Consider the following 27,728-nt stretch of genomic DNA (forward strand, 5'->3'; position numbering starts at 1 on the left):
TCTGCTTTTAATTATTGGTGATTAAATGGTAAGAGCCCACACTTAAACTAGGCAGTTCAGATCCCTTTATCACAAGCAGAAAAAAAATTATCTTAAAATAATTAAAATAAAATAAGTTCCTGGGGGAACTCTTCAAAATAAAATGCAAGATATGGTAAAATCCCCTTTTGCTCGAAGAGGCTTCAATCCCCACCTCCCTCTTCCCAGGAAAACATCATTATTCTGTGGCCAATTTCAGATTAAATGTCTCTTGCTTAAACGTCTTACACCGTCCAGCACAAAGAGAGGACGCACGCTTAGCAGTTATCAAGTGTATATATAGATTATACAAGCTATTAATTTCTTTTACAGAGTGTCTTAGCATAAACAATTGCTCAGACTGAGGCGAGAGCAGCTGGGCACCCAACTGAACAGAAACAAGGAGCGTGCGTGGGGGGAGGTTAAGCATGTAAGATATGCAGCCATCTGCAGCACTCGCCGGGGACTGCTGGTAACACTCTGCATAACCAGCCAGACTGAAGAGATTTCCTCTTGCTAAAACGTACACAGAGACTGGAACACAGATATATTAAAATACTGCATCCATAGCAGGGTATGAGGGAAGTGCCCTCGTCCCCTCCCGTGTCAGAAATCTCAGAGAATGCAGGGGAGGAGTTGAAGAAACAAAGAAAGAAATCATGCAGAAATAAGTGCAGCAGACGAGAGCTTTGCTCAGAACTCCAAATCCCAGCTCTGGCAGCTGAGGTGACGTCGTACAAGTTCCAGCTGAAAGAGGCCCTTGGACGAGCAAGCTGGAGTCGCATTTTGTATTTCCCTTGAAGGTTTCAGTCTCTGCACAGCACACTGAAGCCTCCCAGCTTTTGTCTCAGCTCTGGTGTTGGAATGAAAGACAGAACCTACAAGGATGCTTTTTCTCCAAAAGGGCATGAGGAACATGAGGCTGAGGAATGATGCTGGAGAGGGACCTGCATTCTCAGACACATTTGGGAAATGCAGGCTGAGGAAGGCATTTCTTGGGTTGCTGGGGTCTATCCCAGAGCAACGTTCTACAAGAAATGACAAGATTAGAACAAGGCTCTTGTGAGTTGTGGATAGTTAAAAGGGTCAATCCCAAGCAAAGCTCAGCATTTCACAGCATTTGTTTGAGATTTTAACACACAGAGGCCTAATATAAATGTTTTATTTAAAGTAAAAAGTGTGCACAAACAAAGGAAATGATTACACAACAACATTCAAGACCATATTCCATATGAAACAGGAAAATAATAGTGACAATATTAACTAGCAGAGCACCCATAGGAATCCAACTCACATACAAAAAAGGAGGTTACTCCACATAAATACATCATGCTTCTGATGCAGACACGTTCTCCAAAAAACAAAGCCTACTGCACTGGACTGTTTACACCCAATGTCCCTTCTGAATATTTATGACAGTTGCTATATGCTTAACAGTGAAAAATAACAGTTAATATCATGGCACTTTGGAAAAAATTAAAGTTTAAAACTGGATTTACAGTAATTTAAGATATTTGTCACTTTTGCAACATTCTTAATGGTTAGATATGTAAATAGAAAAAGTATCTTTTCTGTGGCATTATCTATGTTAAAAAGAAAAATTAAGTTTTGCTTTACTCTTCTGTGATAAATGGCAGAAATGTCCTTCCTTACATAAAGCCGTTTTCCTTAATACCCCATAGGAAACTAAGCCACTGTAGAGACAAGGCTTTTCTTGTTTAAATAGCTTCTGCATTTAATATCAGTTCTGCCCTGATGTCTAAACCAGCCATGTGGGTGCAGGAGTCAGAGGCTGAACAATCACCATTTTAAAACTGCACGTAAGCAGTTCACTTGACATAAGCGTGTTGAAGGTATTAGCTGCTCTTTAAAAGGTTTACTCTGATATTTTACATTTGAAAAGACACAACTTGAGTTTAAGGGAACATGATTTTTAACAGTGTGGAGGTTCAACACTTCCCTGAAACCGAAGCCTCTCAAATCACTTCCCAGTTTTGAAAACTCAGCCCAGTATAAAGAGTTTCCTATTCTTGTTGCAAAGAAAAATATGAGCTGACTATGATACCATGACACCAGCATGTATTTGTGCAATCTCTCTCCTTCCAGCTCACATGGAAGTGAACAAACATAGACAGGAAGATTTGTACTATGAATTTACAGTGTTGCAATACAAGGATTTTCAAGGAGAGACACTGGCCAAGCAGAAAGTCTTTGTAAAAGCTCCAGGTAATGTCTGCTAACTTGTGCTTGCAGATACTCAGACCTGCTTTCAGTGACACTTAGCTTGTCTTGCAGCTCTTACATAATACAGATTCCTTTCTTCAATGTCTCTTAATCCCTTTTCCCCAAAGCAATAAAAAAAAAAAAAGTGGTACATTTGGCATTTCTTCAGCCCAAAACATTCATAACTATTGCTTAAACATTACAAATAAGAATTACCTGTGCTGTATATTACACTGCTTACTAACATGAAATGTAAGAAACACACCTCCTAGTTTGAACCATTCTTTCAATTGCTTTCCTTGAGCCTGCTCCCAACATTTCAGGTTTGACTGTGATTACAGATCACCATCTCTAAGGGGAGGAGTTAAGGGAGTTATTGTGGACAGCACCTATTTTTATTCTAGATGTGCTTTTTCCACTGGCAAAGTGGAACACATTCCCAACAATGTGGCAGTAAGATCAAAAAGGAACCAACGCCCTGATCCAGGCCCCAGCTGTACCGTGTGCAGTTCTGATGCAGTTAAGACAGAAAGTGTAAAAACAATAAATAGTATGAGGCTCTACATCTGTCAGTATTAGCTGCCCATTACCGCTAAACTATGCTGTAGAGATTTTAACTTCTCAAAGTGTTAACTGAATTCTTTATTTAAACTGACACTTGATGCCGTGTCCAACCCTTGCTGACAGGGCCAGGCTAGAAAGGCACTCTCTGCATCAGCATGTAATTCCTAGTGTGAATTCTGGAGCAAAGTCTACCAATTCTAATATTGAGTTAATCATCTCCTTCAGGACAGGATCAATAAACCCTGTGAAAGCAGCCATTCTTGACCTGTGCATTTCAATCTGTCATTTCAATCTGAAGGGCGCTAACATAGCTCTAAGCATAAAACAGGGAAATCAGATGTTTAGAGAGAAGAGATTCAGAACTACAGAAGTGATAAGTTCTTACTCATCTTGCTGAAAAACCTGAAATCCTTGAATGATAATTAATTACATCACCTGATGCAATTTGTGTTTATTAAGCACTAAAAACCTCTCCTTCCTCAGAAAGCTGTACTGGCAACCTATACAGCCAGACACCTTTGTTCAGGCACAGGAGCCCCATAGACCAACTCCTGTGTTAAAATTCAAGTTTGGCAAAACTGCTGGAAAGTTTAACATTTTAAATCTGGCAGCTGAAGGTTCAGCGTAACAACTGTCCTGGACAACATTAATACAAAAAGAAAATTAGTGAGTAATTCACTGGTGGCAAGGGCAGGATGTTCAGTTACTCATTCTATGCAAGTGCATCCAAATGGAGAGATGTTTATCCATGCAGAAACAAACAGAGTAACAATTGGCACAGTCCAGAAATGGAGAATTCAGACACATTCCTCAGCTGACATCAAAAGAGGATTTATGTATTCAAAGCCTTCAAATTCAGACTGGTCAATCTTCTTCACAATATCACTATTAAGATTAAGAAACAGTCATTAGTTCAGCAAAATTTAAAAGATAACAATATTAACTAATAGTTCGACTTAAAATTTAAACTTGCACAGTGGATTGCAATTGAGAACATTTCCCTTCTCTCTTTTGTTCTTCTCTACCTTTATAGTTACCACTGTTTTTTTTCTAACCCTTATAATGGTACTGAAACACAAAACCCCTCAGGAGCAGTGACTGGGCTGCATGTTCTCACACAAAGCAATCTACAAGGTCTGCAGTTTTAAAACTTTCCCTAAACAGTCAGTTTTGTAAAAACCTGAAAACATTAGATGTGACAGATACTGCACCTGCATCAGGAACTTTTCTACACTTTATTTGCACATTCCACATTTAGAAAGGGATGAAGAAGGAAGCTGGATCTCAGACCTGATTAAGGTGCACAGGTAACATTTAATGCTCACTGTGTTAATGTGCTACATGAATGTTACATAAAACCCTAGAAAAATTCCTGAAATGTGAACAGCAGTGACTCAATCAACCTAGAAAGGCCCTTCCCTCCTCATCCCAAATCAGGGTCCCTCCAGAGTAAGGAACCACAAATCCACTACCAAAATCAACCACATTATCATGCATTTTACCAAGGCTTTTCAGCCAGGATAACCTCACCTGACTACTAACAATTTAAAATACCCAAACAAGCCAAACCAAGCATCTTCTCTTGTTCAGATAAATTCAATTTAAACCCAACATTCTAGAAATAACATTGCTTGAAGCAATGCAAAAAGAAACTACTTGACAAAACAGGTCTTTTCCTTCACACATTCATTTCTTGCAGATGATACCACTAAAACTTGTGAAATAGCACTTGTTTGTCTTTTCCTGAACTAAGATTCTTTATAGCAACTTTTCCATGTTAGTTGATTTTTACATTGTGCCAGAGTAAATTGTTTAATCCAGAAATACTATGTCTATCATGAGGACACACAACAGAATTTTCTTTGAACTAACACAAGAAAATGCTATTTACTGCTTTAAATATCCTTTCGTGTACTACAACTACAGCCAGTAAATGAATTTTGACAACCTCTTCACTGATTTAATCAGAACTTTGTAAATTCTCCATTACTTACTCATCGTCTGGAGTGAGCTGCACAGGTTCATTGGTGAACTGGGAATCAAAGTTATCCAGACCAAACTCTCCAGATATATTTGGCTTAAATGGAGGCACCACTTGTTTTTGCTCCATCTAAGAATAAATGCACTTAATAAGTGACACCAAGAACGAGTTACAACCTATTGAATTGCTTTTAAACAAGGCTGGAAGTTACTACTACGTTTTATATTTTCTACAATCATTCTATTAATCTCCTGGCACTTACTGTGTGTGAAAGGGTTAAAAGATTCTGCATTGCAATCATGGTATAACATAAATTAAGAGCTCAAGGGTTTTGAGCTTAGTCATCTCTTGTGCTCAATACGAGTTTTCAAGCCAATTACTGTAGCAAAGAAAATCAGCCAAGCCAGTGGGCTCTCACATACCAGATCCCAATCCACATTGCGGAAGAAGGGATGTCCCTGGATATCTGCAAACCCTGTTTGAGGATGGCAGCCCAAACGCTCCTTTGGATCCTGTGCAGGGAAGAAAGTATTTCTAAATAAGTGCCATGGCCTATTCATGGTGCCATGAATGGAATGCAAATGCTACAAATCCCACAAGAAACGAAACACCGGAGTCACACGGGACACTGAAGAACTAAGTTCACATTATTTACTTTGGAAACTGCCCCAATTCACTGTCTGAAATAGGCACAAATATATGGAAGCCCCTAACTGAATGTTATATCAACGACCATGCCATCTTTCTTCATTTGTATTCAGACCTTTTTAAACACACCACATGTTTCAGAGCAGGTGTGGTTAGATTACTAATTAATTTGATTTCTAACCCATACCCTCCCCTGCTCCTCCCTGAGCAGATTATGCCAGGCAGTCACACTGGGGCAGTAACTGCAGCTACTGGTAAATACTGTGGAAAGAAGGCTATTTTAACAAGACAATTCCACCTCCATGTACAGCTCTCCTACCAGGGAGTTATAACAGTGTGCAGTGAGCAGTGTTATTTTCTTAAAGTAATTTAACCAAATCTGGTTTCTCCTGTTCCTTTCTTCCTACTCATGCAACTCTCACTGAAGGACAGCACGTGCTTGGACTCATCCACTACTAAATGAGCACCTTCTGACCCTCAGGCTGGAGAGCTCCCAGCAAGCAGTGAGCACATCCTGCCTCTGCATTCCCTCCCTGGAGTCATCAGGAGGTGTTAAAGTGATTTGTTAAGCTGCTTCTGTAAGAACCAAAATAAATCTGATAAGTTTGTTCAGTTCCCCAGGTTAAAGAAATCACCTGGAGCACGTCTATGCCTTTCACTTTGAAATTTCCTTACAATCCCAGCCTGAGATCCTGCAGCTTCACGTTTTCAGACAAGTGTTCAGCCCCACTAAAATTCTGTTTTAGGCTCACGCCTTTTCTACTCTGTTTCTCTATATGGCAGACAAAGTACATCAGCTGCACATCAGTCAACAGGTATTCAAAAATCCAGCTGCTCTTGAGAAGCCTTCAATAAACCCCTTTAGCTCTTACCTTGTTAAGGAAACTCTTTAGAACACCTGCTGCTTTAACAGAGAGGGATCGGGGAATTCGGATCTGTTTTTCCAAAATTACTGCAAGAAAACAAGGTTCCTATCAGCCTTCACATCTTTGAAGTCAGATTAAAGGTAAGCAGAAGCACAGCACTGAAGTGTAGAGTGCAGAAGCACCTATGGTCCTTACCTTGGAAGAGATAATCTTCTGTGTTCTGATCAGGATTGTCAGAACTCCCCACGATGTCAAACGGTGACCGGCCCGCCATCATCTCAAACATGAGCACGCCAAGAGCCCACCAGTCTACGCTGAAGCCTAGAATTCAAGAGAGAAAACACCACTGGAGACATTTCACAACAAAAATACCAACACTTTTGAGGCTAAAAACAGTCAGAGAAGAAAGAATAAATTAAAAAATGTAAGTATTGCCAGTCTTTCCAATCAGCTGAATAAAGGAGAGATAATGGTTGTACCAGACGTTACTTGGATCATTACGTGCACAACAGGAGGGGATGCTGTACAGAGACAAGGAAATGGAGAGTTTAAAGGTTGGTGTTAAGACCTTAACAAAGGTTTAGATAATACTTAAGCTACTCATTACTAACCAACAGTGTGTTATCCAGGGAGGGAGATAAGGACAAGGAGGAAGTATGTGATTCCTAACAGTAGCAAGTCAGTCATTCACGGAGCAAAGCACATGTACTCTGCTAAAGGAAAATCCCAGTAGCCAGGCTGGGACTGATACAGTCTGTCTGGCCTAGAATGTTTGTGATAAGGAAGGAAGATCTAAAGCCAGTCTGAAAGAGACATTTGACTGAAATAAAATGGTAGATTAAAAAAAAAAATACACAAACATCTACTATCTAGGCCCTTTGCAATGCATTTGTATCTAATCTATCACTGCTGCCAAATGTAAAGCTCCAAAGCCAAACACAATTCCAGACTGCAAGTATATCATTAGTAGTATCTAAAATAGTTATAAACAATAATAAATTTGAAAGACTCAAGCTATTCTTCAAGACTGGCAAAAAGAATTTAAAACAGGGAAAGCAGAGTCTCTCATTTGCTTTGTGTGATGTTTTCTGCTCTTCCTTTGAAGGCTTTATTTACTTTTTCAGACAGGATGATGAATTAAGACTTCTAATGGAGATTTAGACTTTCTACTGCTAAGCAACTCACGTAAGAAGTAAGAGAAAAGGTGGAAGTTATGAAGTAGCACCAAAAAAATTCCATTTACCATAATCCTCTCCCCGGAGAATTTCAGGTGCAATATAGTTTGGAGTCCCACAGAATGTGCTGGTTGTGTCACCAGGCCTCAGACCCTCCTTTGAGAAGAGACAGGAAGAAAATACTTTACAGTTAACCAAAGATCCCACACTCTCTCTCTATTAAGAAGTTAATTTTGAGTTCATTTAAGTGTCCTTAATAACCAGCATAACGGCAATTCCAGGGCAAAGTCAAACTTGTGCTCCAGAGTCTTTGTAGTGACAAAAGTTTTTCCAGGGGAAATGGGCAGAGTCACAGGATCCAAACAGAACCAAGCAGGACTGACACATTTCAGCCTCTTGCTCTGTTTGAAATCCAGCTGCCCTGACTGTTCAGTCAATCCCTCCCAGGCAAGTTGATCCAGCAGCTTTATAAAAACACAGAGAGTACCTACACTTGTAGTCTGTGCACTTTGGCATTTGTCTTTTCTCCATGCGTGGAAGTGAAATGAGTAAACAGCTCATGAGCCCTGTGTCCAAATCCATACCTTGACATTTCACATTTTTAAGTCTCTACACCTTTTAATTTATGACAACTTCTTAATTGTTGATTTCCCTGGTTAGCAAGAAAATAAAGCTTACCTTGCACATGCCATAATCTGTGAGTTTGATATGCCCTTCAGAATCTAGCAGCACATTATCCAGTTTTAAATCCCTGTAGATTATCCCTCGTTCATGTAAGTAGTTCAATGCCAGACTGATTTCAGCAGAATAAAACCTGATGTAGAAAGAGATATTGATTGCTCAAGTGATCAAAACCCAACCCACAATAACACAAGTCTTGGTAGTATGATAGTTTTGAAACATAATCCCATGTATTCTCTTATTTTTCCACAGAGAAGTGGCAAGTTGTTTATAATCATCCAAATGTTTCTATCCACTTCAAAATTTGTTTTTAATTAATATTAATGACTACTGCAATCATCTCTTTCATCTCACCATCTGAGATTAAGCATATGCACCAAGAACTCAGCATTTGCCTGGACAGCTGGTAGTGGTTGTTATAAGAGAAACACATTGATTTAGACACGTAAAAAAATACCACAGAACTGTTTTTCTAGAGAAAAAAAAAAAATCACACTCAAATCATACAGGGTAATGCCAATGCAAACAATACCTAAGGGATTCCTACTACAGTTCCTCCTTGAAATGAAAGTACGGAGGCTTGCAGCACCAAAATGAGGATGCAGTTCCACATTGCTTAAATCCTTAACATCTGGAGAGGATTTGCTGGCTCATCCTCATAATCTCTGCACTGTTTTGATGCAAGAAATCTGGAATGAGACACACCTGGCATGCTCCTCTGGCAGCTTCCTCTGCCTCTGCATATGGAACATCAGGTCTCCTCCATTCACATATTCTATAACAAAGAATAACCTGGAACACACAGGATTGTTACAAATGATTGTGCACATGGCTGAAAGGGGTTTGAGATGCTACAGGTCTGGTATCAGTGAATGCCAATTCCATTCCTCCCACCTCTCTTCTAATATGGCTGGTTTCACCACTTCCCCTCCTTTTGGATAAATTTCCAGTGTTAAATATAATATAAAAGTATACTAAGTTTCTCTAGGTAATTCCTTTATTGCTAAAAGAAAGTAGGTAAACCTTTCCATACTCCTAGATTAGAGCTAGTGCTTGTCATTATTATTATATCTATGACTACATAAATAGATGTACATCAGTTTCTATGCACAAATCAGGAAAAAAACCCAAACTGATTTTCATTCCTGATCCCTTTAATCTCCTTTGTTTGTGGATAATACTTTCTTCTCAATTCCCTCCCCTAGCTTGTCACCTTTACAAAACAACAAGAGTATTATTTAAATATACAATAACTGTATTTTATAGGTACTTAAAGTTATTACTATATAGAGTAGGAAAACAATCATTTTCATCTCTATTACTTGTGCTTTCCTTTTAAAAATCCAGATTCTATTTTCTGAGTCTTGCCCAGAGATTCATCTTCAGAGAATCCAGGCAAGTTTGAGACCAATTTCCTCATTGTTTAAACTTATGATTTTCCTCTCGCTTTTCCCCTCCCATTTCAAGGTCCTTTATATCTCATACTCTCAAGCCTTTTTTCCCCACTAGCTGCACTTCTCTTTCTGTCCAGAAATCTTCACATCACACCTAACAGTACTTTATATTCTTTTGCATCTTTCCCATCTGAAAACCTTAGATGAACACGGGATTTGGCTCATAAAATGCTACAATGATTTACAAAACATTGACTTTTGCTACCTGCCTACCACCTTATGCTTTAAATAGGCCTTTGAGGTGCCTAACAGGATGATTTTTTTTTTTAATAAGACTATCTTCTTATTATCTTATGACCTTTACCTGCTTTCTGTCTGAAAGCAAGAGTGCAGTCCAACCAGAAAGGGATGGTTTGAAGCCTGTTCAAAGACGTGTTTCTCTGTCTGAACCCAATCAATATCCTGTTTATTGAAGAAAAGTGACATTCAGAAAAAGGACTGTTGCACTTCTTACGTCAAGTATTAATGACAATTAGCAGAAAGACTTCCAAGTGCTTTGCTGCCCTTATTTTACTTGCAAGAAATTAAATATTACATAGTTCTGCAATGTGAAGCAATACAATACAGTATATTCCATTTTTTTCCTGAACATCCTGTACTTTTAACCTCAGTGTGTAACCACACTTGTGAATGAAACCATCTATCAAAGATAAACTGGTGCAGACAAATGTAAAGTAGCACCAAGAGGTGGAGCAGAAATTAATGGCAGACTGAGAAATAAATGTAAAACCTCTTGGACAGCAAGTCACAGTCACTCAAATCTTTTCAGAGTAGCCTAAAGAAACCCAAGGAAATCCTCACTAACAGGAGGTTTTCAGCAGTTTAACACTGCAGTTGCTGACAAGTTTTCACTCATCACTGTGCAAGGTACAAAAATTGTTAAGATAGAGGTCTGATTTAAACAGCAATTCAAATAACATTGGGAGATTCCTTCGTGACAAAAAAACCCCAGACTTGAACATAAGAAAATCAGACTCCACCCACTTCATTTCAGCCCAGCAAACCAACATAAGAGGAGTGATACAGAATACTGCTCCAAAACAAGGAATCAATCCAGGCTTATTCACTTCAATTCTGCAGGAGTGCTGCTGCAGACAGTGCTGAGTATGGAAGGAGACACTGAGAGCAGAAATCATGAGGCCCATGACAGAACCACAGGCACAGGAGGGTGGCTGGGAGCCACCAGCCTGGCAGAGAAGATCCCAAAATCTGTTACGTGCCTTGTTTACCTTCTATAGTGCAGTATAATAGTACATGTTTAATTTTCCATGAGTGCTGCAGCCCACAGCCTGGCTCCCACCTCGTGGGGGATACTGGAGCTCTTGGGAAGAGCTGCCCAATTCACTGACAAACCCCCTGCCCACCTCATCATCGTTGACGAGCTCTTTCTTCACCACTTTCATGGCGTAAATGCGCTCGGTTTTCTTCAGTCGGACCAGCAGCACTTTGGCATAGCTGCCTCTTCCAATGACTCGGAGCAAGTCAAAATCCTGAAGGCCCAGGCTGGAGGAAGCTTTGCCGCTTTCCCTGATGCTCATTGCCTGTGGATAAAGACACTTGGGAATGGGGAAGCAGCTTGCCAATGTGAGCAGCTGCAGAAGTCGGCATTTCGAACAGAAGAGCCAAATTAATATAAACAAGTAATTCAATTAACAAGTTGTTATTCTTAAAACTGCACTGTCCTGGAAAGGAATGTGAGGGGAAAAAAAGGAGGCAGAGGAGAGGTGGTAGCTAAGAAACAAACCGGACTGGAGGAATTTGGAATACTTTCTAAATCAAGTGAAGGTTCAAAACAAAACAGTGAGCAAGTCATACATGCACACACCTGAGTGAGCAACCCGAATGTGCCTTATGTGCTCATTTTCAGTTTGTGACAAATTAGATTACCAAAATCTACAAACTGAGAGACATACAGGCTTTAAGATCTCTGAGGATCCTCATGGATCCCTTCCAGCTTGAGATATTCCATGCACAGAGTTAGCCTGGTTAAGCTATTTTACCTCTTTTTCTTCACCAACATGGTCCAAGCTCTCATGACTCGAGGGATTGTACGGAATCACTAGAGGTGAAAGAAGAATTATTAGACCAATGCAGCACAAGTATTTTCTTTTGCCCTAAGATTTCCACACTCAGATACACAATTTAAATGCATCTATGGCAAGTATTCAATTGATGGGTTTGAGTTAGAACCATCACTCTGACTGCTACAAGAATAAACTGTTTGGTTACCACTCCAGTAGAAACTCTGCTGATGCTGGAAAGGGTTGGATTTTTTGCTTGATCAGGGCATTTAAAGCTTACTGATGGAAAAATGTAACTGCCAGCCTAAATTCTCTGGTTTTAGTCAAGTTTCTTAAACTGATATGAAAAACTGGAATTTTTATATTTACATCCCCCTGATTATTAAGAAGCTGTCTTACTTCTCTTATTCTACGAAAAAGTAAAGAAGGGTTTTTTAAATAATTTTACTTCAAAGTTCATGTTTCAGCAGGTTGCAATAATTTAAAGAAATAAAATTATTGATGTTACCTGATTCTACATTATCTGAATGCACTGATGATGGATCCATAGGCATTATTGGCTCCTGCAAATATGCACAGAATTCTTGTAATAAACTGTCCAAGCGTGAGAAGCATTATTTTAGAGTCAATAAATGAAATTAATGATCCCTAAGGAATACAATCTAGCTACTTTTTAACTTGACTAGTCAATATAATTACGGCTCTAACCCTTAAACAACAAAAAACCCCAACTGCAGTCCTTATTTTCCCTATTTTCTGGAAGTTACGAGATTTCCAGAAGCTGTTGAAGTGACAACTCAGTACAACATAGGACAGAAGGACAGCAGATGAGAAGTGAGAAAAACCTTAAGTACTTCAGCAGTACATATATTTGTCAAAAGAATTCATAAAATGTAGACTTGTAGCTGTCTGCTTTATTAAACCAGAAGCAGTAATAAAATTTTCTGGTGACTTAAGAACTAAGGATGATTGAAACTTCTTGGGAGAAAAGTTAAGTCTTCTACACTTCATCTTCCTTTTCTGTAAATTGGAAATAATCCAATAATCTAACTGACAGTCAGAGAATTTATTTTACCTGTACTTCACTTTGAAGATGTAAAATAATGTGCTATGTAATGATATCGTGAAGGATGAGATAAATGTCACTTGTATGCTTATACTTGACACAGATGTGAAAACCAGACTCCTGTCTTGCTACTAATTCTGCTCAGTGAATGCCAAATTTTCTTGCAAAAGTCACATTAACCATAAAAAATGATGTTTCATCTACTGTGATCATTTGCAGGCTGCAGTCAGAAAACCAACAGCATAAAATCTTTTGGTTGTTTGATTGGCTGGTTGTTGCTTTTTCAAGACAACCTCTTGGGTAACTTTTACTTACTGGCTGTAGTGTGTGACGGCCACAATCACTGCTGACAAGCTTGTGACACTTCTTGTGAACCAGGAGTTTGCAGTTGATGCACTTGTAGCCCTGGCGCCCCAGGCCCCATATCCGGTCAGTGCAGATGGCACAGTGAGCTCTCTGCAATCATAAACCAACCCTGATTAAAGAGCAAAACCAAACCATAAAAACCATCCAGCCACATTTTCAGTAACCAAGCTCATTTGCTGTGTATCTCATCTCTCTGTGCATAGGAGTCTTTAACAGAGGAAGGCAGGAGAGCGAAAGCTTCAACACATTAAACCACCAGATAACGGGAATGGGAAGATCACAACTCACTGACAGTCACAACACAGCTCTAAAGATCCACAAAAACAGGGTGCCTACAGAGGCAAGAGTGGGAAGTGATTAAACTATGGTGCCTTGACAGCCTCTGACCTGCATGAGGTCAAAAAACAAAACAAAAAAAAAGCCAAAGTTAGATATGAGGATGCTCAAGATGAAGTTTAGTGGAGACAATCTCAAGCATTAAGCACACAATACACTAAGCTTAGAGAAGAAGGAAAGATCATTGAAGCTGTCAAGGGACCTGACTTTTTCCAAATATTTTGGGTTTGTTTTCTGCTGTGTCTTTTTCTGAATACAGCAGACAGCCTTCTGGGTCCTTCACTAATTATATTTGACCACTGCTTCTTGAAAATATTCCAAATGGTTTGTTATTTTCAGTCAATTACATGGCACCAGAAGCAGGCAGTTTTAAAGGAGAAAACTGAGATGTTTCTCCAAAGTAACGAAAGAAAAGTCTATGCATCATAAGCAACTTCAGACCTTTTTACCCCCAGAACTTAAAGAACTGAAAATGCACTTCCAGCTCACAGACATCTAATGCCAGCATCTCAGTTTGCCCTCTGGGAAGATTTTAAGGGAACACAGGAGCTTTTATATGATTGATATCATGGTTTCAAAGTATATGTAAAGAAAATTTATGCAACCAATTTATGTTTTTCTATTTTAAAGTTCCTGATAATTTAATATTAAGTTTCCTGAAAGTACAGGGTTACCAAAAGCCTACAGACAAACAACAAAAATGAGAATAAAACCACCTTACAACTTTTCAAGGCAGTGACATTATCGTTATGAAAGTAAGACATCCCTGTATCATGGCTTTAAGTACCCAACAAGAGTCTCACCCTGTTAAATCGTTTGGCTTGGAAAGTGTGACCATTTGCACAATAGAGCTTTCGCCACCGGCGGGCGCCTCGGCGATAAATGGATTCTAAGAGGAAAAACACAGGATTATCTCCATACAAATACAAACACAGAACTACAACAGCTGCTCATGGACCTTTCTGTGTAGAGGGATTTGCAGAGTAAAGTTTCACTCCTGCACCTTACAGGAAGACAGAGGAACGTTCCAAGTATCTTTTGAAGTTTTGGAAAAATTTGAAATAGAATATCCCAATCAATGCAGTTGATTTTGATTTTCCAGAATTAAAAGGAAAAGTGAGTCAAGAGAAGGAAAGCTGTCCAAACAATACAAACACTGGTGTGCAAAGTATGCACCTGCCTTACCTAAACTTAGGGAGGAGCTGTGGGAGAAGGGGAAGGAGGAAGGGATGTGAATTTTGGGAGCATGTCCTGATTTATATGATGGCTTGACAAATCCTCCAGTGTTTTAGATCCAAAGCTGACACTGTTTGGTTGGTTTATTTTTTTTTAATTATTACTTCTATTTTTTCTTACTTGAGGCATATCAGGAAACAAAACTGAAAACTAAGATATACAAAACCACACTGAGCTGCAAATCTCTTCCTGATTCAGCCTGCAACCTCATTTTTTTCAGACATTCTGCCCAAGTTAACTGCACATTTGCATTTGTCAGAGACTTGGACACCAAGCTGACAGATGTGAGTGTGCATAACATATACACACTCTTTTATAAAACTTTAAGACTGAGGGGAAATTACCCCTCTAATGCCTAGAACATCAGCTAACATAACTTAGGGGTTTTCAGAGAATCCTCCTGATAGTACCTAAAGATCCATTTTAAATCAATTAACCACAGATCTGTAAATGGTGACACAAGTCATTACCACTGGTTACCACTGGTTACAAGCCTTACATTTGTCACCCAGCAATCTGTCAACTCCCAAAAAGACAGGAATAGGATAAAAAACTGTCACGATAGAAAAGGCAAAAGCAAGGAAAGCAGAGTGACATGGATAGTTAACAGGAATGTGAAATGCTTATTAACAATGAGTCAGAAGTGACAAACAACATTAAGTTTAGCAAGACTTTCTATTCCTTTTCAATATTTAATTTATACAGATTTGCATTATTAATATTCATAAGTGTGGGATGCCAAACCATAGAATAGCAGAATCTGCTAAAACAGGAAATCTGAACTGGTTTTCTGTACTTCTCAAATAAGATGCCCACTTACTGTCTTCTCCTGGACAAGGCATGCCAGGCCGCTCTGGTACACAAGGAAACACTGCAACAAAGACATTAACTTCTGATGAATTTTTATTTCAGACAGAAAATAAATCTTTGGGTTAAATGCAACACTCCTGAAAGGCATTCAGCCATATGGGAGGACAACACTGACTGCATTTCAACAAAACATGAGAAATACGAGCAAAAAGCAGAATAAATGAAGTTATTTCCTAAAGAAAGTAACCAGAAAAAAATAATGATTCTGGTTTCTCATGTGACCAATCTTCACAGTTGGTCAAGATTTCCAAATACTATAAATGTATTATATGACAGTGTCCCAACAGCTACATATGATGTTGACAACGTGTCTTTTTTTCTCCAGTTTATTTAGCTTTAGTAACACTACCCATTTTTTACAGTTTATTCAGTTTCAGAACTGTCAAAGAGAAGTATAACTGCGGAGAGACAGCCCTGGTGCCAGTTTAATCAGAAGCTTATCAAATACCAAAATAAATGGAGAAAGGGCAGATCAAAAAGTAAAGTAATATACAGAAACCCGGTGAAATACATCTACAAACAGATTACAGTCTTCTTCCACATTTTAAAACTCCCTGTGGGAAGCTGAAAAGCTTCCTCTTCCTTTCAAATGGGCTGATGGTGAACTAGATTTTTTGCACCCTTTTAAGAGCAGGAGCATGTTAAGACACTGTAATGTAACACAACAATACTTCACAATGATCCCCTGCTCTTCTGCTCTAATCTGGTAAACCAAGATCAACATTCTACTTGCAAAAACTTACAAACAACAAGAAAAATACTTTGCAGAAGCTGCCAAAATAGGCATATAACCCTGAAAAATAAAAATTGAACAATTCCACATCAAACAGGGGCACGATATTATTGGGTTTAAAACTGGTATTGGGTTTAAAACTGAAGTACTTAGTTTTAGAAAAGCCAAACTTTTGACTCATCTGGCATCACAAGTGGAGCTTATTAACTTTTTTCCTAATATAGATGCTGCTCTAAACCACTCATCAATAACAAAGTGCAGGATAGTAAATAAATTTAATAAATAAACCAAACAAATAAACTGCACTGCATCCCTTTTCCCATTCACTGCCAGCAAGTGTATGCAGGCACTTGGGTTGAATGAATGAAGAGACCTTGAAGTCTGTCAGGAAGATTGTCCTTCATCAATAAACTACCAGCAGATTATTTTTCCCCCCTTAATTTAATAAAGAACAGCTAAAATCACAGTGCAAGGTCATCAGCATCCCCCCGACACAACTCCACCACAGGCTTTAACCAAGGAGGACGTGCAAAAGGCACAGATAATGCAAGGTCAGAATTCCACTCTTCACAGGTACAAACATGAGCAGCAATACAGCAAATTTCCCCTTACCATGAATCAGAAGCTCTGAATCCTTGTTTAGTTCATACAACCGAAAGGCCTCTTCTAACTCCAGCTGAGAAGAAACTGTACATGGATCTCCTGTGGAAAGATAACAGAACAACACAGCACTCATCCCAATTTGTTCTGTGCCATTCCACAGTTCCCTCACAGTTGGTTCTGAGATAATTATTGTAACAAAGCAGAACAACATTCTCAATTGTGGTAGTATTTATTTTTAACTCTCTTCAGAGAGTACATCTGAAAATACATTCATATTGAATGCTTTCAGGGGAAATAAAAATATGGGATATTCCCAAGAGGCAAGCAGATCATCATCCCAAAATATCACTGGTTTGGTCTGCTACAAGCATGGGCATAGATCATCTCAGTACAGGGGGTGCAGGTTATGGTCCTGCACCTAAAAACCTTCTGAGATTACATTTTATTTAGCAGATTTTTAATTAGAACAGAGTCAATTCTATTTTCACAGCTGCTTCAACACTGCCAAGAATTTAACCAGAGGTGCAAAAGCAGTTACACCTCTAGTCTCTCCTCAAACCTCAATGAAAACTTCTGACAAATAACATAATCTAAGCACAACATTCCATTTCTCTGATTTTTAACTACTACTTTCACACTCTCACTTTTTTGAAATAAAATCCCTTAAAGAAAGGGCACCAAGGCTGGAAAAAAAGTGTGGGTTGGCTGGTTTTGTTTCTTCTTTTTTATAAAACAATTGCAGTTTTGTCAACCATTTGAGAGGTGCAGGTTAAATTACATGCTAAATACTTGATGATAGAGTTTCTCTGACAAGACTGTGTTTTCTTTGGTGTCTGATGCAGATTAGAAACATTATAAAAAAACTGTCCCCCTAAACCAGTAAGCCTTTTTCAAAATAATACTACAATTACAACTGAAACATTTTTAAAACAATGTTGAATCTCAATCATCTGCCCCAAAGAAAGAAAATATTTCTAGTTATTAGTTCAATTTTTTCCCCCTCTCTCCACCTACACAAGATGTTCTGTGCAAGAACAAGGGATTTATCTCTACCTGCTTGTACTGCAACATGAGCAGAACAAGATTCTTTCTAGCCAAAACCCCACAGAGCAAGTCTGCTGCCATATAACACTTCCAATTTTTAAAAGAAATGCTACTTTTCATGTCCTTAAGTGGTAAACTGGAAGAAGGCAGGACAATTCCCATCTCAGCTGAACTGGATCCACTCTGGAGGTTTTACTGCTCTGAGTCTTTGGTCAAGACCATGGTTTGAAAGTTAACGAGCAACAGCCTATTAACTATTTAAGCTCACTATTAAACTCACCCCACAGAAGTTTTTCCAGTTAATTTGTTTTGTTTCTAATGTATCATAGTGTATTTGTTTCTAACGTCTCTTCCCCCAGCACAGGAAGGACATGGACCTCTTGGAGCAAGTCCAAGGAGGTCACCAAGATGATCAGAGGGATGGAGCAGCTCTGCTGTGAGAAAAGGCTGAGAGAGTTGGGATTGTTCAGTCTGGAAAAGAGAAGCTTTGGGGTGACCTTATTGTGGCCTCCCAGTACCTGAAGGAGCTCATAAGAAAGATGGAGAGAGACTATTTACAAGGGCCTGGAATGACAGGACAAGGGGGAACGGCTTCAAACTGACAGAGAATAGGTTTAAATTGGGTATTAGGAAGAAGTTCTTCCCTGTGAGAGTGGGGAGGCCCTGGCACAGGTTGCCCAGGGAAGCTGTGGCTGCCCCATCCCTGGAAGTGTCCAAGGCCAGGTTGGACGGGGCTTGGAGCAACCTGGGCTAGTGGAAGGTGTCCCTGCCCATGGCAGGGGGTGGAACTGGACAAACTTTAGGGTCCCTTCCAACCCAGGCCATTCTGTGATTCTGTCCATTCTTTTCTGTTGCTAAAATAGTAATAAATGTAAATGGTCCATTTGCAGTGTTCTGCCTCTATTGTTTTCTGCACATCATAATCCCTCAGATGAGACTTTGAAGCCACCTGCCATCATTTTCCATCCATTTCCCTACAATTGGCCAACCTGAACATCCCACTGCCCACCCACTCCACAAACTTACATCGTGCAGAGCACAGGGAAGAGAAGGAACAACTTATTTACTTAGACTCACTATTGGAATCAACAAACCAGTTTCTCTTCATTTGTTTTTGACATCTGTACAAACAGCTTTGTGTTTCCTTTTGGCAGAAGCAAAAGAGGGTCTCAAGAATAAGCAAACCAGGAACAGAAGTTGATAGACATCTCTTTCAACAAGTTCAAGCAGTACAAATATTGCAGTCAAAGACAGCTGGGACACACAGGAAAATATTTACTTTTGAGTTATACAGCAAGAAACAACAGACTGAGGACACACACAAGGCCAGTGCCCATCCCACAGGATGTTTCAGGAGACAGAGGGAAGATGAATCAGCCATATACAGATAAAATAGAAATTTGTCTAAAACCAAATCAAGTTAATCCTATTTTCCAGTAGCATCTGAGAATTTTGGAAGTGATTCCACTCAACTAAATTAGATCTGTCTTTGTGTGCCATTACCTCTATGACACAGGAGTAGTTACACATGATGCTTTCAGCTTGCAAAGGCTAAAACCACACTTAGTATATGCCAAATAAAAGCCTTAGTGACCAGGTAAATCCAGTTCAGTCACACACATGAACGGGCAGTTCAGTCAGGAAGCAGTGATGCCTTAGATCTTTTCTTATACTATAAAAAGCATGAGCAATAGTGTAACACGAACCAGCCCACAACACACATTTCCTCATGTTACTATTAAAGAGCAAACTTCAGTTTTAGTGAAGAGGATGTGATACAGGAATTTTCCAAGAAAGCAAAGCAGGTTTCTAGAAAGAATATCTACTGAAAACACTTCAGAGCAGTGGAGAGAGAGGAGGCAGGGGTCTGGGCAAGAGGCCATGCATTTTTCATGCAAGAATTACTCACAAAAAAGACAGAAGGATTTTTTAAAATACACTCCTCATCACCAAATTAACTTTTTATCCACTGACATTAAACTGTAAGTCAATGATTAAAGCAAACACGGCTTGCTCATGGAAATTAATTCCTTTGTGAACATATGAATATAATTCAGTCAAACTGCAGCATTCCTTTTTTCTTAACTTATGTCTAATTAAAGAGCAGAAATTAAGACAGAACAAACTGTGACTTCAAAGAAATTATTGAATCAGCACAACATTTTTATTAAAATATATATACTTCTTACTATGACAGACACTGCAGACTCTTCCTCTGCAGTGAGGAATCCATTATCCTCCTCATGATAAAACAACACAGCCAGCTTACTGTGAAGTAAATGTTCAACTCCAATAGCTCTGCTGTATGATCAGTCATAAACACTTCATTTTACTGTACTGCATCTGCCTGGTGTAAATAACTGTGGCATAATGAGAGGAAATAAAACCCCCACCCCGCTCAGACTCCCAAACCCACATAATCTTCAACACACCTGCCTACAGGGCTCTTCCAAAAATCAGCTCTGGTCCATGTTTAGCTTTCAGCTCCAAATAAACTGGCAGTCATCCAATTTTGAAAGGGAGAAAACAGTTCTATAAGCACCTTTTAGGCTGATGGCTGCCTGCAAACACCAACCACGGCCAACAAATCACTGCACACTGCAGCCCTTTATGTACTGCATCAGCTAAAACAACTCCACAGCCATCCCATAACCCAGATGTGTCTTTGCTGGGGCTCAAAACTATGTGCAGAATAAACTGATTGCACAGAGAAAATAGGACCTACAAATAACCTTTAAAAAAAAAAATACTACTGTACACATACAGCTCGACTGGATGACATCTGCTAAGGAACAGGGAGAACAGCCTCCGGACTTTCTTCATCCAAGGTAAACTTTAAGATGGATACTGTAAGTGCTAAAGATGACAGGTTCTCAGCTAAAGTTGTTATTGCACTTTGATGAAAAGCAACTATACATCATTCAGACAAGTAATTTCCCTTTTAATATTTAGAAAAGGTTTTATTAGAAGCTATGTGTTAATAGACTTTAGGTTGTTAAAGTAACAGCTGATAACACTCAAGATATAATGTTTTTGGTTACACATACAACTCAACTATATATTAATTTGCACCAATATTTTAGATAAATACTGCTATTTGTATAATTCAGTGTCAGTTGAACTGTTTTTCAAAAATGTAAGACGTAAAGGGAATCATGGTCTTCTTCAGCAGTACAGGGGAGTACTTTCTGTTCCCTTCATAAGAAATCACGACATTAAATTAACATTTTGATATTCACTGAGATCTTACTTTGTTTAAAAAGAGAGAAAGTTACACACTCAGCAGTGTGAAACAACCACCTTTTCATTAAGCTACATTTACTTAAAGGCACTGGATAACCATTATCTTTGGAGTCAGATTTACTATTTCTGCGCTTTATAAGAAGGCAGAGGGAAAGGAAAAGATGGAAAGAAAAGCTGGAAAGTTGAGCAGCATATTGATGAGCATTGATTTACCTTCCTCATCAATCCACTTCATGGTGAACAGCTGCTCGTTGTCGAAGGAGCACATGTCCCGAACTTCACTGCACAGTCCCTCAAACGAGATGGAAGGTTCAAAATAGGTTATCATGATGTCCCTGAGCAAGAGAAAACCAGATTTGAGAAATTACACTGCAAAATGTAGCACTTGACCATCACCTCTAACACTGTTCATATGCCACCAATATAAAACCCACCCCTGATGCAGCCTCCCTCCAAAATGTTAAAGTGAAGTACAGAGGTTCCCCTCCTATAGAAAAGTCAGGCTCCTAGTGATTTTTATTACTTGACATTTAATCCTCCAGGTATCTGCTTCAGAGAAACTAAGATTTAATGCTCAAATAATTATGGAGTGAGTTGCAGCAGATATTAGCCACACAGAGAAATCAGATATATTACACCAATGGAAACTCAAGAATGAAATGCTGCAAATGTTTTGAATAATGTTAACAGCATATTTTTGGTTTTACTTGCTCTGTAACAGTTATTTTGTCATTAGATATCAAAATGTAAAAACATACACATCTTCTCTGACTAATTTCTGATTGTGTAGATGTTATAAAAAATTAATGACAAATATTAAACAGGTTTTCTAGGACATTTGGGGGGATGTTCCAAATATTGAAAGTGCCTTTAAAACAAGAATGGTGTTTCACTCTATGAAGAGAAGGCTGACAGAGAGCCATATACTTAGAATTCAAATTTATCTGTTAAGCAGAATGGGTATTTCTGTGATAATTGAGATTAAAAGTGAGTTAACCTGTTTTTAATACATTAGCATAAAATGCTGACCAATTGTGTTGGTATTGTCTGGCCTTAAAGGGGAACAGGTGACTCAGGGTTCAGTCCCTTAAACAAAGGAGTCAGAAGATACAGTTCAGAGGAAGGTGGAAGGCTGTTTATAACACACTCCTCCTCAAACAACTCATTTAAACCCAATGTCTGAGCTACAAGACTAATTTTCCCATAAAAACCTCAGCTAGCTGGATTTGCATCAGTGGGTGCCAGCTCCCAGGACTGTTTGGTGGGGGGAAAAAAATAACCAAAGCAACAGAGAAAGTTTTTATCTGGTCAAAATTCACATCAAGCTTTCCACCAGAATGAAGTGTACATATGCAGCAAGTCAAATGTCTTTAAATCACCTTGTGCATGGGCAGAGTGGGATCAAGGAGGTGACTTAATGTAACAGTTATGGTCACGGAACCGGAACGACGCTCCAGAGTGCAGAGAGCACACGATAAACAAACTGCTGGCCTGAGGTTCCTCCAGGTTCAGCAGCAGGAATAAAATCAAGCAGCAGTTTCTAAGCACTCCAGAAGAACAGCGAGCCTGCTTCTGGATTTATGAGCACGATCAGCTGGTTCAGGTACAGGAAAGACTCCAGTAAATAGGACAGAGGTGTCCAGGTTAGACACCTCTTCAGTAATCTGAATAAAGCAGTCAAAAAGTTGCTACATGGTTTGGTTGAGGAATTGCTCCTCATCTTTCCACATGAGACAAGATGCAAACCAAAACATTTGGAGCCCAGTATTTAGGCACAATACAGCAATTTGGGGCAAATGAGGCTTCATTTGAAAGCCCCAACTGTGCTCACTCCACACAGCAAACTCTTCTGTGCAACACAAAGGTCTCCCTTTGCATCCTCCCTAAAACCAGCAATAACTGGGAACCCAATTCCAACGTTTGTGTCCCTGAGGGAGGTGGATCTGACAGCGTGTTACTGTCACAGACACACGGGCACCCCCCACAGAGCAGCTCCGTGTTGGGAGGCAAAGCCTTAACCTGTATTTCCTGTTTTTCCGGGAAGGAAATAAGGCACTGCTTACCTGGCAGCTCCACTGATTTGGTGCTAAAGTTTACCATTCCTTTGTTTATCCATATTTTAGTCCTTCAAATAAAGGCTAGTTTAATTATTTTAGAATTTAAGCAAATCCTCTAGATTACTATCTTAATAACTCCAACAGGACATGTATCAGACAGTTATCAGATAATTTGGAAGATCTCCTCTGCTATACCAAACACTGATCACTGTTTCAGAGAACTCTAGCTCAGAGCAATATTAAAAGAAAAAGATTATATTAAGTATAAAAAAGGTTCCACAAGCAACATCTACAAAACAGCCTAATGTATCCCATATTATGTATGTGGAAATACAGATACATTATACATATTATCTACATACCCATGTATTTATCACACACCTGGGTCAGTCATTAAGGCTTTTGGTAATGTCTAATTACAGACCACTGAAATGAAGCCACACAGGATTCCTGGGGAATTCTGCTGTGTCAGGGTCATTTCTGTGCCATAAGGGACAGGCACTGACACTCACAACCATTTAAAGCATTTCTTTCCCCTGTGGAGGTCTGAGGTATCAAACTACCTGATCCCACAATCAGTTTTTCAGGAAAAAATGTACTTTTGCAAAAGTAAACCAGTGTTGAAACAGCAAGAAGGGATGAAAGTGTCTCCATAGGCTTAGACCAAAGCTTTCTTACGCTGAACAATCTCCTTGATCATCAACAGACAACCCAAGACATTATGCTTAAGAATTGGTCAGAAAGTATTCAAGACAAAGAACAATAAAAAGAAAGTATGCAAGAACTCAAGAATCCTTTAGAAATTAATTTTATGGAAATCCTTATGGAGGTACATTTTGATTTTACAATTAAAATTCAATTTTTTTCACCCCTCTTTTCCCACTCATGCAACTACATTAAAATTAAGAAAAGAAGCAAGTTTAACATGTATCACGAGAGGACTGTCAGGAGTATTTTTCATTCGAACCAAGTCAAACTGAAGGCAGGCAGAGCACTGGTAACTGCTTTTTTATTAAAAATCTAACCTACATTACAGCATACACAGCTAAAACCAGCATAAAACCTATGTCAGGCACTGAAAGAATACAAGCTAGGATTTCTAATCATGACAGAAAAATGGTTCTTATACTTGATTGGGTTTGCTTCTTTTTTTAAATCAACAGCATGAATTCTACAGGGTCCCTTGAGCACAAGCAGCGTGTTATTCCCACCTGTTCTCTGCTGCAACAACATGTATTAATGATATAACAACTTGTGCTGACCTGACAAAAAGCATCTACAACAAATGAGATAAGACAAAAGGCAAACTTTGAATATCATCAGAGAGCTGAAATGGGTGTAATTACAGATGCTGATCAGTGCCATAAGCATGGAGCTGCTATACTTTTGTTACTGCATCAACAAAAAACTATGTAAACTTTTAGAGTAATAAATTCCTAAAAACTCCGTGAGGACCCTCTATTACTGCACAAATCACACTAACTCTTTACAACTGGTAACACTACTTTAAGCGTTTTAAACAACCAGCCCTATGAGAAAGATAAGCAAAGTTCACCCGAGAGAAGGAAATACGTGGACAAACTCAACCCACTGCCCTAGTTCCCAAGTCTCCGGGAATTCCCCACCCCCTTATTCTCATGATCTCTGTTCATTTTCAGGAAAATTTTCCTTCCTGTTTTAACATCTTTCATGAATTTAAGATAAAGAATTAGCACTGCACAGTTCAATGAAACAAAGACTCTTCAAAGGGTCCTGTGTGAAGTCTTTGTCTTGGCTGAGAAAAGCAATTGGGCTCCTGGCCAGACCCATGTTTTAGGAATTCAAGTTCGGCTCTTTTCCCCAGGCAAGTATCCCAACTATCAGATTCACAAACCTTTCAAGAACAACTCTGTGCTTCGAAGTGGCTGTTGGTTTTTGGTTTTTTCTTTAACCAGAAACTCCTCCTGGAAGATGAAAAGACCTTCCCAGCAAGACTTTCCGAATAACTTCTACAACCCACTTAAACGCTTCTATTAAAATGAAATTAAGAGAGATTAACATTTCCTGATTAACACTATTTCCCATTAAATCCTCGATCCAGCTCTAATCTCGAGATGGTTTATTTGAGGAAAGGGGAAAAAGGTGCCTTTGATATCAGCATTCAGATCCTCAGTCTCCAAGTCATTCCAGGGTAAGTGCAAATAAAGTGTTTGGCTTTGATACCCATTTGATAATGGGAGTCTGAAAAGGGGCTTGAGACTTTCTGTTGTAAGAAAGTGGAGAGAATAATTTGCTTATATCTCAAAATAAATCATGACTAAGGCATTCAGCCTGTTAGTCTGTAGGTATTCACAGTGGTTAACCAACACCCTCCATGACTCAGTGATGTTATTAAACTGATAACTGCATTAACAGAGAAAAAGTCAATGGATAAGACTCAAAAGAAACATTCCAATATCCCTGAAATTACCAGGGTCATGAGCCAGCATTTCTGCCCAGTGTAGCAGATTTTTTCCTCACTCCCACACCCTTGAGCTGCTTTCTCCCTTCCTGCTCCACAGCCTCCCTCTGCTAAAGCAAGAATTCATGTGATTGCACGTGAAAATGATCAAGATTAGAACTGACCCAGCAGAAGAAAAATAAATGGTTTTAACGCAGAACAATTCCCCTTTTAGTTCACTGTCTGACCAAATGAATGCTTCTGCCAGCTGATAGCCAGGGGCATCTCCACTTCCTTAAGAAAAGGTAGATTAAAGAGACTGTGAAACAAAGAGCTGAGAATTTCACATACTATTACTTTGACAGAGTCTCACACATCCTTTAAGGCCACAGACTGTGCCAGTCTCTAGAGTAACTTCTGCAGACTTCAGGCAAGAAAAGCCCCAAATCAGACACAAGCCAGAAACTAAACACAGCAGCAAATGCCAAATGCTCAGTGTGGTTTCTATACCTCTCCTTAAAATTATAGGGCCAGAGATAGCAGAGAGTAAATACTGAAGAAGTAATGCACCCCTTCTTGTGCTGAACACAGATAACCGCAAGGAAGCTGTCAAGTGTCATGTGTTCACTCTTAATCCAAAAATGCAATCTACATTTTTTGCTGCTTAGATCACCTCCACTCAGACTTAATGGCTCAATGAACCACTGGCAACCCTTGCACTCAAACTTTTTAAGTCCTGTAACTGTTACTATTTAATAGGGGGCCATGAGCCCAAGACAGAACATTTCTTCTGCCTTATATGTTATTGCTGGAGAGACACTGAATTAGGTCAACAAAATTCACATTTCCATTCTGCAGACCTGTAGTATTTTGCTTTGTTTGTTTTTAACAGTAGAAGCATAATCGATGGTGCATAATAATAATAATCTTAGTTACCACTCATAGGCTCCCTTGGAAGTCACTCAGTCCCTGGGAAACAGCCTAAAAACCTATGAAACAGATTTTCATACAAACATCCTCTTTTTCTAGATCTGGACATCACCTAATACAGAGCAACCAGGACCAAAGCTGGACCCTGAACACACGAAGTATGAATTCTGGCGTGTATTATGAAGGAATATGCAGTTGTTTCTGCCAGCAGGGCCTGGGGATGAAGGGAAGCAGGGTGAGCAGGGCAGAGAGGCTGCTCAGGTACATCCTTGTTCATCGGGAAGGCCATCCCAGCAAGAGGGAGGATCCAGCTCCCCCAGACCCCAACACACGGAGGGGAGGCTCCTCCGGACACAAGCGCCGCGCTTGAAACCCATGTAAACACGGCTGGACGGTCGTAGAGGGTTCATCCTACCTTCTCTCCCTCCTCCCCTGCAGTCAGGGGATACCCAGGGCTGGAGCCAGGGGTGTCCGGGGGATCCCGTGCCGGGCACCCCGGACCCCGCTCCCCGCCCGCGGGGCTCGACGCCGCACTCACCCCTTGTAGTAGGCTTTCACCCGGACCTGGTGGGCGCCGTCCCCGCCGAGGCTGCCGCCGAGGCCGCCCGGAGCCGACATGGTGCTGCCGGCGGTGCCGTCCCGCTGTGTCGGCATCGCCCCCGGGCCGGGCCGGGGGATCCTCAGGGAGGGACCAGGGCCGGGAGCGGGGCCGGGGCGGCGGCGGCTGCGCGACCCCCGCGCCTCAGCGCGCCCCGCCCGCGCCGGGCGGCACTACGTGCCGGGAGGGGGGCGGAGGGCAGCGCGCAGGAGAAGCGGGTCGGGGGGAGCCCGGAACCGCGCGGGGCGGCACCGGAGGGGAGCGTGGGATTTTTTCGGAGGAGTCGTTCTGAGAGGAGCCGGGCGGCAGCTCTGCTGCACAGAGACGCGGGTGACAGCGCCCTGTGTGTGCCCCCCCCCGCGAGCTGCGTGGGCTCTCCCCGGCGGGACTCCACACCTCTGGGGCGGGATGTTCCACGCCGGAGCGGAGGGGAGAGAGGGGGCGGCGGCACGCAGGTAACAGGGGCCGCAGTGGCGGAGTCGTCGCAGCCGCCGCTCCCAGTCGGGCAGGTCTGAACCCGTCGGACGGTCCCTCTGCTCCCTTCGCCGCCCCCGGAGCGGGGCCGGCACCGCGATCCACACACAACTCCCCGGCAC

At 40.4% G+C, this 27,728-nt stretch overlaps 1 protein-coding gene across 1 annotated transcript; it reads right to left on the reverse strand.

The window, feature by feature from the left end:
* Nucleotides 1-1,164: 1,164 nt before the first annotated feature.
* On the reverse strand, nucleotides 1,165-27,188 carry PRKCI (protein kinase C iota). The gene is made up of 18 exons (XM_027733273.2): nucleotides 27,073-27,188; nucleotides 21,342-21,463; nucleotides 16,851-16,940; nucleotides 15,456-15,506; nucleotides 14,203-14,288; nucleotides 13,013-13,153; nucleotides 12,140-12,194; nucleotides 11,611-11,669; nucleotides 10,975-11,151; nucleotides 9,915-10,012; nucleotides 8,862-8,948; nucleotides 8,154-8,289; nucleotides 7,544-7,631; nucleotides 6,496-6,621; nucleotides 6,307-6,386; nucleotides 5,209-5,298; nucleotides 4,800-4,915; nucleotides 1,165-3,690 (listed from the first exon to the last, which is right to left on the reverse strand). The coding sequence occupies exons 1-18, from the start codon at nucleotides 27,186-27,188 to the stop codon at nucleotides 3,603-3,605; spliced, it is 1,806 nt and encodes a 601-aa protein (XP_027589074.1). The 3' UTR covers nucleotides 1,165-3,602.
* Between the last annotated feature and the right edge of the window lie 540 nt (nucleotides 27,189-27,728).

This window comes from Pipra filicauda, unplaced genomic scaffold (assembly GCF_003945595.2).
Source record: "Pipra filicauda isolate LSUMZ 115617 unplaced genomic scaffold, ASM394559v2 scaffold244_size1468961_pilon, whole genome shotgun sequence".
NCBI lineage: Eukaryota > Metazoa > Chordata > Aves > Passeriformes > Pipridae > Pipra > Pipra filicauda.

Bases quoted from the DNA above. Each gene is read 5' to 3' on its own strand.
- PRKCI (XM_027733273.2), bottom strand. From the start codon at position 27,188: ATGCCGACACAGCGGGACGGCACCGCCGGCAGCACCATGTCGGCTCCG. The intron at 11,670-12,139 runs GTAACATCAATA...TTTCACCTCTAG, and splicing joins TTCAGATAATGTAGAATCAG to TGATTCCGTACAATCCCTCG. The intron at 8,949-9,914 runs GTAAAGGTCATA...TGTGTGTTCCAG, and splicing joins TGCTTTCAGACAGAAAGCAG to GTTATTCTTTGTTATAGAAT.